We start from the raw sequence: 21376 nt of genomic DNA, 5'->3' as shown, positions 1-21376 counted from the left end.
GGCTTTTTATTAAATGTAATTTTGATTGCATTATGGTCTGAAAAGGATGCATTTACTATTTCTGCCTTACTGCATTTGATTTTGAGGTTTTTGCATATGATCAATTTTTGTATAGGTTCCATGAACTGCTGAGAAGAAAGTATACTCCTTTCTGTCTCCATTTAGCTTTCGCCAAAGATCTATCATATCAAACTTTTCTAGTATTATATTTACCTCTTTGACTTCTTTCTTATTTATTTTGTGGTTTGATTTATCTAATTCTGAGAGTGCAAGGTTGAGATCTCCCACTATTATGGTTTTGCTATCTATTTCCTCTTGCAGCTCTCTTAATTTCTCTTTTAAGAATTTAGATGCTGCACCACTTGGTGCATATATGTTTAATATTGATACTGCTTCATTATTGATGCTGCCCTTTAGCAGGATATAATGCCCTTCCTTATCTCTTATAATTAGATCAATTTTTGTTTTTGCTTGATCTGAGATGAGGATGGCTACTCCTGCTTTTTTGGTTTTGCCTGAAGCATAATAGATTCTGTTCCACCCTTTTACTTTTAGTTTCAATGTCTCACCCTGTTTCAAGTGTGTTTCCTATAAACAACATAGTAGAATTCTGACTTTTAATCCAGTCTGCTAACTGCTTCCTCTTTATGAGGCAGTTTGCCCCATTCACATTTATGGTTAGAAGGACTAATTCTATATTGCTTGCCATCCTATTAACCCCTGCTTATGCTTTTCCCCTTTCCTTCCCTCTTACCCCCCTACCCAGTATTAAACTGGTGAACACCACTTGGTTTTCACAGCCCTCCCTTTTTAGGATCCCTCCCCCACCTTAAAGATCCTCCCCTTATTTTACCCCTTACTCCTTCCCTTTCACTTTTCAATGAAGTGGAAAAAGTTTCACCATAAATCAAATATGTCTATTGATACACACTATGTTCATCTCCCTCCTTTCTTTCTCTCAGATATAATAGGTTACCTTTGCCTCTTCATGAGATGTAGTACCACCACTTTACACTTTTTTATGATATAATTTCCTTTCCATCTCTAGTTTCTAAGACAAATTGTACATATGTTCTTTACATATTTTTTTGGCAGAAATATAGTTCTCAAGATTTCTTTTTACCTTTTTAGAGATCTCTTGAGTTCTGTATTTGAAGATCAAACCTTTTATGTAGGTCTGGTTTTTTCATCAAAAATAGATGGAATTCATTTATTTCGTTAAATGTCCATCTTCTTCCCTGGAAAACGATGCTCATTCTTGCTGGGTAAGTTATTCTTGGCTGCATACCAAGTTCCTTAGCCTTTCGGAATATCATGTTCCAGGCCCTGCGTTCTTTTAATGTGGACACTGCTAGATCCTGGCTTATCCTTATTGTGGATCCTCCATATCTGAATTGCTTTTTTCTAGCAGCTTCCAATATCTTTTCCTTTGTCTGATGGTTCTTGAACTTGGCCACTATATTTCTTGGCGTTTTGATTTTAGGGTCCCTTTCAGTAGGTGATCGATGAATTTTTTCAATATCTATTTTACCCTCTGTTTCCAGAATGTCTGGGCAGTTCTCTTTGATAATTTCCTCGAAAATGGTGTCCAAGCTCTTTTTTTCCTCACATTTTTCAGGGAGTCCGATTATTCTCAAATTGTCTCTCCTGGATCTGTTTTCCAGGTCAGTTGTCTTTCTAGAAAGGTACTTGACATTCTTTTCAATTGTTTCATTTCTCTGGTTTTGCTTGACTACCTCTTGGTTTCTCCTTGAGTCATTCATTTCTACTTGTTCCAGTCTAATTTTCAATGATGTATTTTCTTCACTCACTTTTTTTATATCTCTTTGTAATTGTCCAATTGAGTTTTTATCTTCTATGGAATTTTTTTTCCATTTTATCCATTTTATTTTTTAGGGAGCTGTTTTCTTTTTCCAGCTCACTAATCCTGTTTTCCTTGTAGTTGTTTACCTTTTCCAGCTCACTAATATTGTTTCTCAATGATTTGATTTCTTTATCCACTCTGTCTTTGAATGCATGGGATGACTTCTCCAGGCTCTCTTGCCAAGCTTCCCTTTCCTTTTCCAATTTCTCTTCCAGCTCTCTTGTGAGAGCCTTTTTGATTTCCTCTATGAGATTCTTTTGTATTGAGGAGCAGCTCATATCCCTCTTAGGGGATACATCTGGGGACAGTCTGTTCCTAGTCTCCTCAGCATTCGAAGTCTGCTCCCTCTCCACACAGAATCTGTCAATGGTTAGAGCCCTTTTGAATTTTTTGTTCATTTTGTCAGAGTAGGAATCGAAGAAAACAAACTGACAAGAGAAACAATTGGTCTGTTTTGCAGCGGATGGGGCTGTATGGATTAATGGGCTTCCTCTACAGACGGGGGTAGGGCAGCAGAGAGCTACTAACAGAACAGCAATGACTGTACTGAGTCTGTGCTCTGAGAATGCACTGAGCCACTCCAGGTGGGGGTTGGGGGTAGCCGGGTTCTGAGAGACGCTGGCTTTCTGGGCTTTTAATCTTCACCTCCGGTGTTTACACCTCTGTGATGCTCCTGGCTTGCTGCCAAGACGGAGTATCCACGCTGGGGAAAAAGGCTTTTTTCGCAGAAACAGCAGAGATGGTACCCCTCCCCCTCCGGTCTGAGCTGTGTGAGCTGCCTGTCTTGCTCTGGCTTGCCTGCCCTCAGTCTGCGCACAAACACAGACCTTTTCTGGCGACTTTCAAGGATGTCTTCTCTTGGTGATTATTTGTGGATTTCTTTCTGGGTCAAGCATTAAGTCTGAGGCTTGTCATGAAGTAAGTTCTGAGAGAAAATGAGGAGCTCAAGCAGCTGTCTGCCTCCACGTTGCCATCTTGGCTGGAAGTCTTGCATCAGTTCTTGCAAGTTTTGCTAGGTTTTTTTTTGGTTTTTTTTTTAATTATCCTGATTGTCATTTCATATAACACAATAATATTCCATCCCAATCTTATATTATAATTTGGTCATAAGTTTTTGGGCACAGTTTCAAATTGCTCTGCAGAATGGGTGAATCAGTTCATAACTCCCCCAACAGTGATATCAGTGTCCCAATTTTCCCACAACCCTTTCAAAATCTATCACTTTTTTCCTTCCTTCCTTCCTTCCTTCCTTCCTTCCTTCCTTCCTTCCTTCCTTCCTTCCTTCCTTCCTTCCTTCCTTCCTTCCTTCCTTCCTTCCTTCCTTCCTTCCTTCCTTCCTTCCTTCCTTCCTTCCTTCCTTCCTTCCTTCCTTCCTTCCTTCCTTCCTTCCTTCCTTCCTTCCTTCCTTCCTTCCTTCCTTCCTTCCTTCCTTCCTTCCTTCCTTCCTTCCTTCCTTCCTTCCTTCCTTCCTTCCTTCCTTCCTTCCTTCCTTCCTTCCTTCCTTCCTTCCTTCCTTCCTTCCTTCCTTCCTTCCTTCCTTCCTTCCTTCCTTCCTTCCTTCCTTCCTTCCTTCCTTCCTTCCTTCCTTCCTTCCTTCCTTCCTTCCTTCCTTCCTTCCTTCCTTCCTTCCTTCCTTCCTTCCTTCCTTCCTTCCTTCCTTCCTTCCTTCCTTCCTTCCTTCCTTCCTTCCTTCCTTCCTTCCTTCCTTCCTTCCTTCCTTCCTTCCTTCCTTCCTTCCTTCCTTCCTTCCTTCCTTCCTTCCTTCCTTCCTTCCTTCCTTTTTTGTCATACTAGCTAATTTGTTAGATATGAGGCAGTACCTGAGTTGTTTTAATTTACATGTCTTTAATCAATAGTGTTTTACAGCATTTTTTTGCCTGTAGTTTTGATTTCTTTGTTTGAAAACTGCCATATTCTTTGACTATCAAATGAGGAATGACTTATATTATAAATTTGACTCAGTTCTCTATGAATTTGAGAAATGAAGATTTTATCAGAGAAATTTGTTTTACATTTTTTCAGTTATGATTACTCTCTCCATACCTCCATACAATCATCCCTCCTATTTGTCCTTTTTTTCTTTCTGTCTCTCTCTCCTTACCCTCTCCTTGTCTTCCTCCCTCCTTCCCTCCCTCCCTTCCTCTCACCTTTTACACTGCCCCGCCTTGAAAGTGTTTTACTTCTTAGCATTGTTTTCCCAGATTTGCCCTTCTTTTTACTACTACTTTTCCTTCTTTTATTTCCTTGGAGAATAAGATAGATTTCTGTACTCAGGTGAATATGTGTGTAATTTCTTCTTTGAGCCAATTCTGAGAATAAGGTTCAGGTTTAATCTACCAACCCCATCTCCCCATCTATCCTTCCAATATAAACAGTCTTTCTTGCCTCTTTTATATAGATAGTTTACCCCGTTCTACTGCCTCCTACATTCTTCTCCCAATTCATCCTTCTTTCCCACTTCTTAATTTTATTTTATTTTTTAGATATCATCCTATCCAAGTCAACTCATATCCTAGTCAACTCAACCTTTGTTTTTGTTTAAATCCTTTTAACTGCCCTAATGATGACAAAATTACAACTCTTATCCTAGTTAACTCAACCTTTGTTTATGTTTAAATCCTTTTAACTGCCCTAATGATGACAAAGGAAAATCTTCCCATGCAACAATGTAAACCATTTTATTGAATTGAATTATGATTTCCTTCTTATACTCCTGTTGAATATTGTATTTGATTTTTCCCCCTGAGGCAATTTTGGCTAAGTGACTTGCTCAGGATCACATAGATAGAAAGTGCTAAGTGTCTTGATATTAGATGTGAACTCAGATCCTTCTGACTTGAGGGCTGGTGCTTTGTCCACTGGACCAATTAGCTGCCCCTGAGTCTTGTATTTGAAAGTCAGATTTTCTACTTAGCTCTCATCTTTTCTTCAGGAATTCTTGAAAATCCTCAATTTATTTAAATGTAAATTATTTCCCCTGTATGATTATATTCAAGTTTTGTTGGATAGATGATAATTGGTTATTATCCTAGCTACTTTGCCCTTTGAAATGTCATATTCTAAGCCCTCTGATCCTTTAATGTAGAAGCTACTAAATGTGCTATCCTGACTGTGGCTACTAACTGTGTATTTGAATTGTTTCTTTCTTGCTGCTTGTGATATTTTTCCCTTGCCCAGTGAGCTCTATAATTTGACTGTAATATTCCTGGGAGTGTTCATTTTGGGATCTCCTTGAAGAGGTGAGCAGTGAATTCTTTCAGTTTCTATTTTACCCTCTGATTCTAGAACATCAGGACAGTTTTCCTTTATAGTATCTTTAAAGATGATGTCTAGATTTTTTTTTTTTTCGGTAGTTCAATAATTCTTAAATATTTTCCAGGTCAGTAATTTTTCCAATCAGCAATTTCACATTTTTTTCTAATTTTTTTTCATTCTTTTTATTTGTTTTATTGTTTCTTGATGTGTCATGGAATAATATATTTTCTCTTTTGCCAATTCTAATTTTTACATAATTATTTCATTTTAAACTTTTTTTCCCCTCACTTGGACAATTCTGCTTTTAAAGGAGTTCTCTTCAGTGTATTTTTATACATATTTTCCCATTTGGTCAGCTTATTTTGTAAGATAGTCATCTCTTCAGAAGATTTTTTTTATGTGCATTTTTATTTAATCATTTTGCCTATTCTTTTTAAAAAGGATGTTATTTTTCTTTAGTATTTTTTTGCTCCTCCTTTACTAAACTATTAATTTTTGCCAAACCCCCCCATGGTTTTCTTGCATAACTCTCATTCCTTTCTCTAATTTTTCCTCTACTTCTCTTACTTGGATTTTTAAAATTCTCTTTGAACTATATCAGGAATCCTTTTTTTGAACCTGAAACTAATTCACATTCTTTGAGCTTTTGAATGCAGTAGTTTTTACTTCATTTTCTTCTTCTATATTTATATTTTGCTATTCTTTGTCACCATAGTAATTTTTTACAATCAGGTTTTTTTTGTTGCTGTTGTTTGCTCATTTCTCCAGCCATTTTCTTGTCTTTTAGCTTCATGTTAAAATTTAGGTTCTGCTGCTGATTTCAGAGCTGGTTCTGGGTATCTCTATTGCCAAGGTAACTGCTCTTCTCATCTGCGTTCTGGGCTTTGAACCACCACAAACAGTCTTTTGTGACTTGGAAGTAGAACCAGGGTCAGTGCCTTTGCCCTGGAAATGTGAACTGGAGTCAGGTATGGGCAATGCAGCAGAATAATACTATTCTCTATGTCAGCAAAGGTTTCCCTGTAATCTCTTTATACACAATTGTCTAACTCCTTAGCATCTGTGTCCTGAGAGCTCCAGAAGCCACTGCCACTTCTGCTTAGTTATCCCTATGGCCTGTTGCTGGCTTGCTAGACTCAGCTTGTGCTGGACTAACCACATTCTACTCTCACCCCAGTGAGACAGACCTTTCCTGTTGACTTTCTAAGTTGTAGGCTGTAAAATTGTTTCATATCATCTTTTTGTTGGGTCTGACACTTCAGAATTCATTTTGAGGTGTTATTTTAACATTGTTTGGAGGTGAATTTAGGAGAGTTCAGTTGAGTCCCTGCTTCTTTTCTATGAACTTGGCTTCTTTCTGACTCTTGAGGACAGTACTATTTCACTATGACATGTGTCCAATGATTTCATTTTCTTAGAGGATTTAACAATAGGAAATGGGTTTTAGGTTAGCAAAAATTTTGGTTAGTGTTATAGAATCCTTCAGATGGATTATGAGCAGTTCCTGGCTTGAGAAGAGAACACAGTAAATTTAATAATCAAAAATAAGCCTAAAAGCAAAAGTTATGCATTTGACTTATTTGTATTTTCTCTTTCCATTGCTTTATTCTTCTACATTAAGAATTCCTTTTTACTCATCCTAGAACCTAGTAACAACTTTTCCTCAAGTATTTCGTTCATTGAAAAAATCTTATCATTTCTTCAATCATAGTTTCCTTCTTCTCTGTCCCTTACGTTTGGCTCACACATAGTTTGTTGCATGCTGTCTCATCAGAATGTGTACTGCTTGAGGGCCGGGACTGTTTTTGCCTTTCTTTGTATTCCCAATTAAGAAATATTAAGTTAACACAAAATTGTTTATTTTACACCCCAGACAATGATGAGTATAATAAACTGAGAACTTTTTTTTTTTTTTTTTGGAAAGTGTGTCATTTTTGACTCTGGAAGTATTAACACAGCTCTTATTTAATGAATATTCTATTATTTTGTAATTATTTTGGACAGTTTCAAAAGTTGACTTATACATTTCCCAATTGATAAGTGGTCTAAGGATATGAATAGACATTTTTCAGATGAAAACATTAAAGTCATTTATAATCATGAAAAAAATTGATGAGAAAAATGCAAATTAAGACAATTCTAAGATTACGCTTTCTACGTATCAGACTGGTTAAGGTGACAAAAAAAGATAATGACAAATGTTGAAGGGGATGTGGGAAAACTGGGGCATGTTGTTGCTGAAGTTGTGAAATGATTTAGCCATTTGGAACTGTGTCCAAAGGATTATATAACTGTGCGTACCTTTTGATCCAGCAGTGTCACTACTGAATCTGTATCCTAAAGAGATCACAAAAGAAGGAAAAGGACCCACGTGTGCAGAAATGTTAGTAGCAGTTCTCTTTGTGGAACTGAAAATTGAGTGGATGCCAATCAGTTGGAAGATGGCTGAAGAAATTATGATATATGAATGCAGTGGAATATTATTGTATAAAAGAAATGAAGAGCAGACTGGTTTCAGAATAATTTGGAAAGACATGAACTGAATGAAGTGGGCAGAACGAGGAGAACAGTAACAAGATTATCGGATGATCAACTATGATAGATCTAACTTTTCTCAATAATTTAATAAGTTGATTCATTGAATATGGTGAATTTACTAATGTAACTTTTAATTCTATTTTTATCTTTGTATTCTCTTGTAAGTTCCTCAGAACTATCATTGTGACCTTTGTTTTTAAGTTCTTCCTTATATATTAAAATCCCCAGAGTTTTTCATAGTTTCCTTTGATAACACATATCAGTGTATCATTGGTCTAATAGCACTGCTATGTACATAAGTTAAGCCTTTTCTTTTTGGCCTGCTGTGGTACCCCTTCTTGTACTTCAGAGATGCCTCAGAGATGCACTTTTCCTTTGGGTTTTGTAAATTCTATTCCTTTAGGATGTCCTATTAGATAATAAACTCTAGTATGTCAAGGACAGGATTATATACATTTTTGTATCTCATAGACTATTTCTCCTTACTTAGTAGATGATCAGTAAACATTTGAAGGAATAAGGCTTATTACTTCCCAAGACTTAAATCAGTTTCTTTTTTAAAAAATTTCTCCAGACTTTGTTCAGTTTTTTCAATATTTGTGGGTAAAATAAGTTCTCAGTGGCCACTTAATAAGTGAATGAAACTTCCAAAGTGAAAGCTTGTGCATTGGTATTCTTCCCTACCACATTCTTTAAGTGTGTACATTTTTGAGGTTTAAATCTTTTTGGTGATTTATTATTTTTAAATGTGGGTAAGCTCACAGTTGATCACATAGCTTCTGTTTTGTTGAAAATGTGTAGTATTTCAAAGGTCAATACTGTTTCAAAAAAATGTTATATAGTATAAAATTTCATTTGAAGTCCAATAGCTTATCTCTTAAAATGTATATTTAAACAATATTGTCTAAATAAATATCATTACCTATAGGAATGGTTATATATCATATAAGTCTTGATTTAAAGCGAGTAGACATTCTGGCCTTTATAGAAATGTGACATGAGTATTCAGTTGTTACAGTAGAAAAGAAGTTCAGATGTTAGGTAGTTAGTATGGTTAGGTAGAAAAGGAATTGGACTTTTGATTGAGATATGCTATGTGGCAAGCTTTAACTAAAAGTTCCCAAAATATTTTAAGTAATATAGTAGATCGGATTGAAATAATTTAATATTGATAGATGGATGAATGAAAGAGTAAACAAATACATATATATTTAAATAATTTTATTAGTTCTGAAAATTTTTCTGATTCTTGTTTAAAGTTGAGGAATGTTTTTTCAGTAGATTATAAAGCCAGACCTTTCTTACTTTAAAGCTGTCAAATATAGTTAATTTGTTTCTCAGAGGCCAATCTGTCCCATCCAATACCTGTGCTAATTTTTATAAGTAGTTTGTTGATTCTGATCAAATAATAGCAGTTTTCATTTAAAACAATTGTAATAACATTTTGAAATTCCTGAAACTGTTTTAGGCAATTTAGTGATTGGTTTTGGGTATTCATGGATATAAAACTACAGGATCTCAAAGGAATGTTTCTCATTTTAGTTTTATGACCCATTATGTTAATATAGAACTGTTAGTGTGAAGTACATTAAGTAGGAGAATAAAAATATGGATTTTCCTATTGGTTGTTTTGTTTTCAGAATGCTTTGTGATACAGAGCATTTTATAACCATAAAAATTATCTTTGTCTGTCTATCTACCTATTAATTGATGCTGCTTTTTAAAATTTTTATCTATATATAATTAATTCAATTTCATTATTAGACCCATTACTGAATAATGTTATTTTTGACTCAATATTATATATATTACAGAGTCAATAAACTATTGAACATATTTTGAACATTGTATCTTTTGGTAAATTTTTTTTTTAACTATCATGATCCACAAATGCATATATTATTCTTTTAGAGTCAGCAATTCTTTTCTGTCCTTATTTCTTAATACTAATTCCTTTACTTACTGATACATACAACAATGTTTTCCTACCTAGCTAATGAGTAATTGGGTGGTTGGTATTCAGATGGGACCCTGAAGTGTCAACATTTTTCTCTATGTAGCAAGGGAACAAATCTAGGTAAATTTCGGGAATGAGACAGCAGAGAAACAGAAAAATAAGGAATTCCTGCATCAGAAAATGAGATCTAGAACTTCATATTTTATACAGATTTTAACTATAAATATCTATAATCTAATGTGACCAATGCTTAATAAACAATAAGATAATAATAATAATATACACATTGAATTCTATTTTTGGAAGATAGAATTATGTCATTCTGATAGAAAAATATCCATTGTAAATGAAATATTTGAAATACAAACAAATAGTTTCTAAGTAAATGAGGATTTCTGTTGAGTAAATTAATAGAGCTTAGAGATATAGATATTATTTGAGGGGTATAAAATATGTATATATATGTATGTATGCATATATATATACACATACAAATACATGTGTATATGCGTATATACATATACACATAAATGTACACACACATGTACCCATATGCCTTCCTAAATAGCTACATCCATTTACCTGTATGTGGTGTGTATATGTATAGTCATTTGCATGTATGTTTACATGCATTTATGCATATAATATTTATTATACATAAACAGACATACATAGATATACATGTTGGTAACCATAGACTTCTTTTTTTTTTAATTGAAAACAAAGTCACTTTATTATAAAAATTTTTTGACAGTATATATGCATGAGTAATTTTTTTTATAACATTATCCCTTGTAATCATTTTTCAAAATTATCCCCTCCCTCCTTCTACTCCCTCCCCTAGATGACAGGCAATCCCATACATTTTACATGTGTTACAGTATAACCTAGATACAGCATATGTATGTAAATCCAATTTTCTTGTTGCATGTTAAGTATTAGATTCCGAAGGCTAGATAGACAGTAGTGTTCCTTCTCTGGGTGTAGTTGTTTCTGTCCATCATTGATCAACTGGAAGTGAGTTGGATCTTCTTTATGTTGAAGATATCCATTTCCATCAGAATACATCTTCATACAGCATTGAAGGGTACAGCGATCTTCTGATTCTATTCATTTCACTCAGCATCAGTTGATGTAAGTCTTTCTCTTCTGTATTCGTCCTGCTGGTCATTTCTTACAGAGCAGTAATATTCCATACCTTCTTATACCATAATTTACCCAACCATTCTCCAATTGATGGACATCCATTCATCTTCCAGTTTCTAGCCACTATGAAAAAAGCTGCCACAAACATTTTGGCACATACAGGTCCCTTTCCCCTCTTTAGTATTTCTTTGGGATATACCCAATAGCAGCAATGCTGGATCAAAGGGTATGCATAGTTTGATAACTTTTTGGGCATAGTTCCAAATTGCTCTCCAGAATGGTTGGATTCTTTCACAACTACCAATATGGTTATTGGTAACCATAGACTTCTTCAAAAGTTGTAGAGAGAGAGATGTTTTCCTGGTAGGTCATGTATTTACAGCAGATTCTTGATCTGGGAATGATCAGAATAAATCTTTTCTTTCTTAGAAATCTTCATATATATTCACCCCATAAATTTACAAAGAGTAGTTGGAAGAACATAGAAGAACATAGTTCATCTTTAGCATAGTTTAGAAATATAAGTTTAAATCCATAAATATGTTACACTCCACTTATGCTGACTTAATGTACTTACTTTATTATATAAACTGGTGAAATAATCTTTTTAAAGTTACATTTTTAATGATTTTTAAAAATAGTTATATTTAAAAGAATCTTTGTTTTAAAGCAAATACTTTTATTCTTATATATTTAGAATGTTTATGTTTAAAACTACTTTTGAGCTATATATTTAGATTTAAATACAAAGCAAGATTTTAACAACTTATGTTTTATTATTATTGTCATCAACATCAAAAACCTAAAAATGGAAAATTTCACAATTTCCTAAATAAGAATGAAATGGTTTTTACATCAAGAACTACATATAATCAGGATATAATAATAGATGCAGTTTCTTGAAACCTCTCATGAACCACTCAGATCCTTGTCTTGTGTCATTATATATCTGTGAGATGAGTAAAGGATTTGAATAAACTTCGGGGAAAAAGGAGTCATACTCTAGTATTTTTATGTATGTTATTTGCTTTAAAGTTTAATCTTGCCTTCCAACTAAGCAGATTAACTTAAATTTGAAGATTCATGGAGTAGTAGTTTTGGTTTTTTTTTGTTTGTTTGTTTTGTTTTGTTTTGTTTTGTTTTGTTTTTTCTTGGGTTCTTGGTATATCAAACTGGGAATCTGTCCTATAAAAAAAATCTGATACTTTATTCTTCCCCTATGAATGGAAGAAAACTTTTGGTTTATATTCTTTTAAGTGTGCATAGTAATAAGATATATTAAATTGATGAAACAAGCTTTTTCATTTAACTTGCTCAGAGATGTTGGTATATCTATTTGAAATCTGCTTATATTTTATAAACCTTTATTCTTAAAAGAACAACAACAATTCAGCTTTTTGCATGTCTCCACTTTCATTTAAAACATATGTCTTTATATTGGTAGAGGTTTACTTTAAAATGTGAGGAGTGTTTCTATTCCAAAGGGGTTGGATTTTCTGCCTCCGCCCCCTTTAAATGGTGAGAAAGCAGACATTCAGACAGATAATTAAATGTTGTTTTTGTTCTCTCTTTTTCAGGCCATCCGCTGTACACTGGTAAATTGCACGTGTGAATGTTTCCAGCCTGGGAAGATTAACCTGAGGACCTGTGATCAGTGTAAACATGGATGGGTGGCACATGGTGAGGGAATTGTGGGCTTTACTTCCTGTTTTGATTATGATTCTGAGTGTGTGTGTGTGTGTGTGTGTGTGTGTGTGTGTGTGTGTGTGTGTGAGAACAGTCATTGGGATAAAGAAGTCCAGTCTTAATGGCTATGACTCCAAGTGTTGGTGGAAGCACTCAATTCATTGCCATTTCTGTGTGAGGCTCACAGAGCATAATCTAGTCTCCAAGAAGTAACGCTATGCTAGCAGCTCTCAGCACAAGGGCCAGATGTTTATAGTATGGTTGGTCTGCAGAGTTCATATTGCACATAGCAGCAGCCTGATGGAAACTCAAACATACCACAGTCAGCCTTTCAAAGCCTGGATGTCAGAGCGAAATTGGCAGATATTCTGCCTGAGCAAAAAAGACTTCTGAGGCTGCTCACCCTTATAATTGACTCAAGTAGCTAAATTCACTCCACCAGATGTTAAACTGGGGGATAGGGGAGCAAGGAGCCTGGTCTAAAGACAGGTTAGAGCAGAGGGGATCTTTTTGGCCTGTATCCATGAAAATAATGTATAAAAATGAACCTTAATTTGTTGTAATATGGAGGAAAGAGTATACAAAGAAAAGGCTGGAATATAAGTGGCTTTATGCCAGGTAAACAAAACAATTCCATTACACATGGCTTGATTGTATTATGTTCAATGGAAGTCTATTAAATATCATTACAGGAAAAGTAGAAGTATTATTAAAGGATTGGGTTTTCTTCACCTAGATTAGGTCAAGGAACAGAAATGGAGTGATTCTGATAAATAGTGTTCACAGAAGAAATCTATGCCCGAGATTAGTCCAGACATTCCAGAATATTGGCCCCAAGTGGGCATATTCTTCATTCCCTTGTGGTGCCAAGTATCCAGTAGAGTTGAAGTTTTAATAAATTTCCTGTTATTCTAACAAGATTTCTAGTCTCAACACAGAACCTCAAAATGGTATTCATCTATTGTTGCTTCCTAATTTCATATTGTTGTATATGTGGATGAGAGAGACTTCGTTCGTGTTAATACAAAGTGATAGAGGAAAGAATTAGAAGCTGGAGGGGAGATATGCACATAGTACTGCCAGAGCTGGAAATAGAATATTTGACAGAGATAGACACAATTCCTTTTTACAGACAGCAATGGAACATGTTTCTGCCCACATAATAGCAATGCAATAACCTGAAATAACACTGGGCTCATTATCCTTGCAGTCCATGAGGTTGTCATTAGTTTATTTTAAGTGATATTTTACTTAGTGGTTCCCCTCCTAGTTTGAATGAATTAATGTATCTATTGCTTTCCCTACTGCCCTTTCTCCTCAATCTAGTTTATTAATTTTGCTTAAGCATCAAGCCATGACAATTGACCAAAAATGTCTTATTTTATAAAAACTGAATATCTTGTGGCAAATGGCCACATTTAGTAGTTGGAGAAGAAGATCAACTACAGTACTGTCAGCATTGAAACTAAATCATTTGCTCTATCTCCCCACAACTTTTTTTCATTCATTAGCATACAGCATTCCTCTCTCCACTGTAAAAGACAAAAAAACTTACTATTCCACAGTTTTGTTGTTGTTTTCTATTCCAGTTTCATCTATGGAAGTTGCACTAGAAAAGATATAAATAAATTAACAAGAAAAAAGTCTCCTATGGCATAAATTATTACTCAGAGAGTGACTACTTATAAGATTATGCATGAGGCATATAACACTTGCAGACTTTCCCTTACATTTTTTGTTATAAAAAACCTTATATTTGGCACATCATGCATAGTAATTTTGTTTGCACATTATAGTTAATATGTATTTTCTCAGATTTGATCAATAAAAGTGAAAAAAGATTTAATCAATCTTTCTTTCTCTCTCTCTGTTTCTTTATTCCCCTTTCACTCTTCTTCTCTTCTACCTCTTTTCTCTTCTCTCCTACCTCTCTTCTCTTCTCCCTCTTTCTCTCTCACACACGCAGATATACATGTCTACATACATACATACATACATACATATATATCTATGCAATTCAAAATATGTACATTCAGCTATGCAGATACCAAATTCTCCCTTTCCTTCATTACCACATATATGACAGTGAGTGGTTGGCTCCTAGCCTTTGAGCTGACGGTGGGATTGAGAGCGCCCACTTTTCTTGCCCCCAGCATTCAGACTAATTGCTTCGTCCCCTCCCCCTACACAGAAACCCTGAAATCATGTCTCTAATTATTTCTGCTCTGAGGTGAAACACAGCAGTCTTCTTTGGCTATCTTACACACAGAAGTCCTGAAGGAAAAAAAAAGAAAGAAAGAAGGAAAGAAAAGAAAAACAACAATGTGACTTGGATTTTCTAGTAGAAGGTTTTATTTCAAAGTGGATGGGATAGAAACAAGACCACCAGAGCCCATTTCATAGAAGTGTTTTAGAGAAGCCCTGAATGCACCCCACCTGCTCTAGTGCTAGTAAAATATTTTTCTAAATTCTTATTGCCAAAAAATTAAAAAAATCCAAATCCCAAATTCAAGTGTTCCTTTTAAAAAGTTGGTATTTCAAAACCACATCCTATGTTAAATCTTCTGAATATTTGTTTGAACCTTTTGACTAGATTCATCTTCCTTTTGAAAAAATCCCTGATTTCTGTGTTTGAGAGTTAAATTTTATGGCTTAATGAAATAAGTCATATAGACATGTGTAGAATGTGTATATGTATATGTGTGTGTGTGTGTGTGTGTGTGTATATACATATATATATATATATATATATATATATATGCAAATATGTGAGATTTATATGTATTTTTCACATGCAGACTGGGTGAATGAGCTTATAAACTAGTTTTTTTTTTTTTTTTTTTTTAATAAACTAGTTCTTTAGGACAGTGACAAATCTGTTTAATTTTTTTACTTTATCTGCTTTCTAAAAATTTTGAAAAAGACATTAAAAAGGTAACTGACTAATTCATTATGTACTTTAGCACCTGGGTTTTGAAATGACTCAGTGAATGTGGTTGCTCTTCAGAAATTACTTCCTTTAAACAATTTGAATATTAATGAGTAGTTCTCACTGAATTAATTAGGAATTTCCTACTTTTTTTCATTAATGAATTTCAACTCTTAAGCTTTAATATGAAGCAGAATGGTTTATGTTATACAACTTGAAGTAAAACTTTTTTTTTTTTTTATGTGAATGCAAAGCTTGTCCTATCCTGATAATTCAAACCATAATGAAGAGTGTAGGTCAAAAAATAGCCTGGAAATGCAGTATTATGATATTTTTCTTGACTGATTGGTATAGGGTTAATATATACTAAGGGGTTTCCATTTCCAGTGCTGGAATTTTTTGGGGAAAAAAGGGGAGGGCACCATGCTATAAGTTATTTCCTCTTTTTCCCATTATTTTTCTTATATTTGCTTCCTTAATCTAAAATGACCTGTACCTCTTGAAAAAGAAAGAATTCCACAATGTCACATCTTTTCTGTTTGAAGTGCCAAAAGGAAGATGTCAATATGAGAATAGAGTTATCAAATGGTTCTTTTTGTGTCATAGCTAAATAGGCTCTGTTGATCTTGTTCCTTGTTCTGCCAAGGCATCATTCATGGTGACACACGACATCATCCATTAGTACCAGAGGAGATTATATAATTCAACCCTCTCATTTCACAGATGAAGAAACTCTATGTCCAGCGAGATTGAGCAATTTGTCCAAGCACAAATAGGTAGTAAATGATTCAGCCTAGGTCTTCTGACTTAAAAATCAGGGACTTCTTCACTATTCTACTGTCCTTCCTCTCATAGTATCCTCTCTCACCAGTATTTTTGCAATATGCCATCTTTAGCACCGTACCCTTCTATAGAAGGGTATTGAAACATACCATTTATATGCATTGAAATGCCCAATAGTACTACTCAGCTTTTCTTCCTTTCACTCTCCATTGAAATAAAATTCTGTTTCTCAGAAAAGGAAAACTAAATCAGTGCCTGCATTACCAAAAATTTCTTTAGCTTAAAAAAAAAAAAAAAAAAAGCATTCACTCAGAATTATTTAAATAATGAACTGATTTTTAACATTATTTTATTTATATATAGTTTTTATAGAAAAATGTTTTGAAAAATGTTACCTGAGCCTGTTACCTGATCCACTTAATAATAGGTTAAGTTATACAAGCTGTAGGTTAAGTGGAGGTTTTATGACCTCCTTTTTTCCTTGCCTTTTCCAACTTAGTGACCTTTAGATGTAGCCATGATCTCATTGGTATAGATCACAAGCTTTCCACATCTCATGGTATATAATTCTTGTTTGTTTGTGTGTGTGTGTGTGTGTGTGTGTGTGTGTGTGTGTGTGTGTGTGTGTGTGTGTAAAAATAATCCATAAAGGATTAGAAGCTTTCCTCTGGTATTTTTTAATTTTTAACATTTTATAGGCTTCAAAGCAACACTTGGAATTTCCTCTTTGTTTTCTCTCTATTCTACTTCCTTTTTTAGACATGGAAATCCTTGGTTATGTATTTTATATAATTTTCTAGGCTTAGGAATTATATACAATATCTTTCCTTTACCCTGCTTTGCATATTTCCATTGGCTCACCTACAATTCTGATTCTTTTTCAATAATAAAGGTTCACTTTTGATTAATGCTTTGGAACTTACAGTGCTTTCTTAACAACAATCTTATGAATTAAATAATGAAATGTTATTATTCCTGTTCTACAGATAAAGAAAGTGAACTTGCCTAGTGCATACCCAGAAATTGTCAGAGCCAGGAATTGAACCCAAATTTCTTGACCTCATGATTTTCAATCTTACTAGCAACACTATGTTGAGATGATAGTGTTTCCTTTTGTAGAAATTGTAAGCAAAGCAAGGTTAAGTAATTTCTATTTTTCTAAGATTTCTATTTATCTAAGTTTCAAAACTAGGAGGTAAAAATAAAGAATTGAAACTCAGGTATTGGCTTCAGATCCAGTAGTCTTCCTACGCTTCAGATCCAGTAGTCTTCCTACTGTGCCATATAATGTTCAGACCTACAGTACTTAATGCTTCCTTGTGGATTTCAATTCAAGTACTAACCATGCCTAAAATAAATGAAGCCTTAGATATGATTAGAAGATTATTCATAAAGAGAACAAGAAGAGGCTAGTTAGATGGTGCTGTGGATAAAAGCACTGGACCTGGAGTCAGGAGGACCTGAGTTCAAATCCAGCCTCCGACATTTAACACTTCCTAGCTGTGAGACGCAGGGCAAGTTATTTAATCCCAACTGCCTTTCAAAAAGAAAGAGTTTCCATTATATAATCATTTGTGAGACTAACTATCATGTGATTGGTTTTGTTATGGCATGTAGATTCTCTGTCTACATGAACTTTTATTTTCAAAATCAAGGAGTACATTTTTAATATGGCATTTCACTTCTTGAGACAAAACAAAATATAACTTTTCAGTTCCTTTAGGAAATACTTCAGGATCCATGTAGCAAGATTTAAAGAAGATTCAATGTTTGAACACATAAATTTTCGCTCACAAGGAATAGTTGATTAATTAATGGAGAAATCAGAAAATGGTTCTTTTCGAAAAGTAAGTTTTGATAATACTAAAATAAAACTAATAATTTTGACTTATTACATGTCTTATTGTTATAACAATGAGTAATTTTATCATCCTTAAACTATCATTGCTGGTTATTTGAGCCTAATGTGTTGCTTAATAAAGAAAGACCTCCATGAAACTTCATTTCTAGTGTTTCATTGTGGCCTTAGTTCTTAAGTATAGTCTGGGAGAGCCTACCCATTTGCAAAGGCTCTGAAGAAGGATCCAGTTTTAGATGGAGTGTTTTTATCTAAATACCAAGCTAGGTAAGTGCAGAGGCTTATTACCAAAAAGTTGCCAATAACAGGAGCTTTTCAAATCACTAAGGTAAAGTGACTGAGGCTTCAGTTGTTACCCCTCCTTAATCACTGAATGGGTGCAACCTCAGTCAAAGTGAGACCTTTTGAAGATCCTATCTTTAAAAAGTCTCCCACTGCATCCAGGTCCTTCTCCAGTTGCCCTGATCTATTTCTGGCTACTACTGGACATAGATGGCTGTGGAGGAAGAAATGAAGCAGATGACCTTCCACAGTCCTTCCTTGCTTAAATCTAGTTCACATACATATCATGACATCACCTCTTTAATGTCATGGTCCTGTTCTAGAACAAAGGACAAACAATCTTTGTGAGTAGAGATGGCCCACAAACTGGAACTAGTCAGTTGGAAAACTTATTAACTTCCTGCCTCCCTCCCTTCTTGCCTTATTTCCCTTTTTCCTTTCTTCTCTCTGTCCATTTAAGGTCTCATATTCTTACTTGCAGAGGCTCTTAAAAGCTTTTTTCCCCCTTCTTCTTTTGGATCCCTGACTTTGCAAGATATCTTGTAGTTTACTGACAAGATTTCTTTCTCAAGGACCATGCATCAAAAAAAACCAAACCATTATGATTCTCATTGATTAGCCACCAATAGGTCCCAGGCCCAACTCCATTTTGTTATTGTCTCTATCAGACTCAGATTGAATTTAAGTAGCAATTATTTCAGCTTTGGCCAGAAACCCTGAGGGCCTTCCCCTCCTAGATTTATTTATTTGTTTGTTTGTTTATTTGGGGGAGGGGTGGAGAACCTAAGTGAAAGAGGAGATTCTTTGCCTCCATTGCTACCTAGCCTTAAAGTACACATGTATAGAGTACAGCTGTGGATTATACATATAGACATTGTATAGCTTATGTATATATCTATAGATTATATATTATTGTGTATTATATAGATTATATACATGGAATAGATAGAGATAGAAATGAGATAAATTGGAGTTGTTTTCACAGAGAAATCACTAGTATTAAGGGGGTCCAGGAAAAGCCTCTTGCTGAAGTTAGAATGTTACCTGAGACTTGAAAGAAGCATTCAAGACATAAGGAATAGCTAGATGGAGAGATAAATGATGGATAAATTGTAATAGATGAGGAATGGGGAAAATATCATATTGGTTTTATCACAGAGGAGGTGAAAAGGGAGTAGCATCTAATAAGGCTGCAACGATAGGTTGGGGCTCAGTTGTAAAGTTTGTGTTTGACCTTAGTGGTAATAGAGTGGAGTTTACTAAGCAGGGGATAGATTTGTGCTTTAGTAAAAATTTCTTTGGCTCTTATTTGAAATATGGATTGATGAGAAACTAGATCAATTGAAAGACTATTGTAATAGTCCAGGCAAGAGGTATTTTAGTTCTGAACTAGGAAGGCAGCTGTGTGAATAGGAAAAAGGGAAGAAATAAAGTACCTGTGGAGATAAAATTGCCAAGATTTATCAATTATTTGGATATGTTGGGATAAGAATTGAGGATGGCAGAAATTTCAAAACTGGGGTTGTCTGGAAGAATAGTGGCAACCTTCTCAGGAAAGGGATATAGAGAATGTCAAAGAATTCCAATTAGAGATGCATTTAGAACATCCATTTTGAAATTTTCAGGAGGTATTTACTAGTTAGGAGAAAAACTGGGCTTGAATATCTAGATCTGAGAAATATCTGAAGAAAGATGAAAATTAAAACCATGGTAACCCATTTGCTTATCTAATAAGAGAATAAAGGATCCAAGTCAGAGCTTTAGAGGTACCTCCCATACTTAGGAAGCATGGTATGGATAATGATTCAACAAAGGTGACTGAGAAGAAGCAGTCAGGTAGGAAGAGAAACATGAAAGAACAGTGTTATAAAAAGTTGAAGGAAAGAATATAGTATCTAGGAGGATTGTTCAGCAATGTCAGATGCTGTAGAAAAGTCACAAAAAAGATGGGGATTGAGAAAAGATGATCAAATTTGATAATTAGGTTATTTAACTTTGAAAAGAGCTGTTTCAGTTGAGTGATGAATGTCAGAGGCTAGATTAGAAAGGATATTGGATAGAATTCTGGGATTTTGAATAAGTGGACCTTGTTTGAAATTCCAGCTGCACTATTTTCCAAGTCATTTAACCTCTCTGGCCCTCAGTTTGGATTGAATGATCTTTAGAATAGTGTCTATTTTTTTTTTTTTTTTAACCTATGATCACATAAACTTTACTGTAACATTTGTGTCCGAGTATTTCTTTAAAAAAAAAAAAAAAAAAAACTAACTCTAAATTAAGCCAAAAAGCAACAATCGCCCTCCCTCACCAAATCATATCATTGTAGCATTTTTCATTTCATTTACAAGTGACTTGGATTAATATTTCTGTTATTTCTGGGAAAACCTTTCCTGCAACATTTAAGGACTTTCCCTATTCATTTTCTACAGATGTTTTCTCTTTCTTTGTAGCTCATGGGTGTGAGGTCAACCTTATATTAGAAAATTAAAGCAGAGAAGTGATGCACTTATCCAAATTATTTAAGACAAGTCATTTCCCCTGCCACTCTTCCTTCTGTTTTTATCTAAATTATATTATAGAAATGAAAGTGGCATCTTAACAAAGGCTGTGGTTTTAGTATTGCAAGTCATCTTAGACATATTTTCCAGACAATTCAATTGTAAGTTACCTTTAGCAAGGCAATGTATTCAGTGTCTGTGTCCATTCTACCCTAAGTAATGGACAACTATGTAGGAAGCAATTTCATATCTGATTTTAGCATTGTATAACTCATGGACTTTGGATTATCCTTAGATTCAAATGTTACTTGGATTTTAGATTTTAGATTTTTCAGCTCTTTCTTCTGGGTTCTATTGAACTTCACTGTTTAAATACTGGAGCATCTTGTCCAGCAGTCTTTATCATCATGTTCAAGAAAAGAACTTAGTTAAACTTAGTATACAGTTGGGTTAGATTTGCATCTTTCATTCTAAGCAGTATATGGTAAAATTTCTCAATGGTGCCAATTCCATTTCTGGAACCATAGGCTTTGGGTGTTTCATTAACTTTTTTCATTAATACATCTGAATCGATGTACCT

At 34.5% G+C, this 21376-nt stretch overlaps 1 protein-coding gene across 10 annotated transcripts in view; it reads left to right on the top strand.

Moving 5' to 3' along the window:
* The window catches only part of BNC2 (basonuclin zinc finger protein 2), a 530176-nt gene that overhangs the window by 354866 nt on the left and 153934 nt on the right, over nt 1–21376 (top strand). For all 10 annotated transcript variants that reach the window (XM_074282946.1, XM_074282950.1, XM_074282948.1 and 7 more), the window contains one exon: nt 12338–12440. In XM_074282946.1, coding sequence (XP_074139047.1) covers nt 12338–12440 — 103 coding nt within the window. The remainder of the gene's footprint in view (nt 1–12337; nt 12441–21376) is intronic.

The sequence above is a fragment of the Sminthopsis crassicaudata genome, chromosome 1, assembly GCF_048593235.1.
Source record: "Sminthopsis crassicaudata isolate SCR6 chromosome 1, ASM4859323v1, whole genome shotgun sequence".
NCBI classification, from domain to species: domain Eukaryota; kingdom Metazoa; phylum Chordata; class Mammalia; order Dasyuromorphia; family Dasyuridae; genus Sminthopsis; species Sminthopsis crassicaudata.
This window is presented reverse-complemented; position numbering and strand designations above follow the sequence as displayed.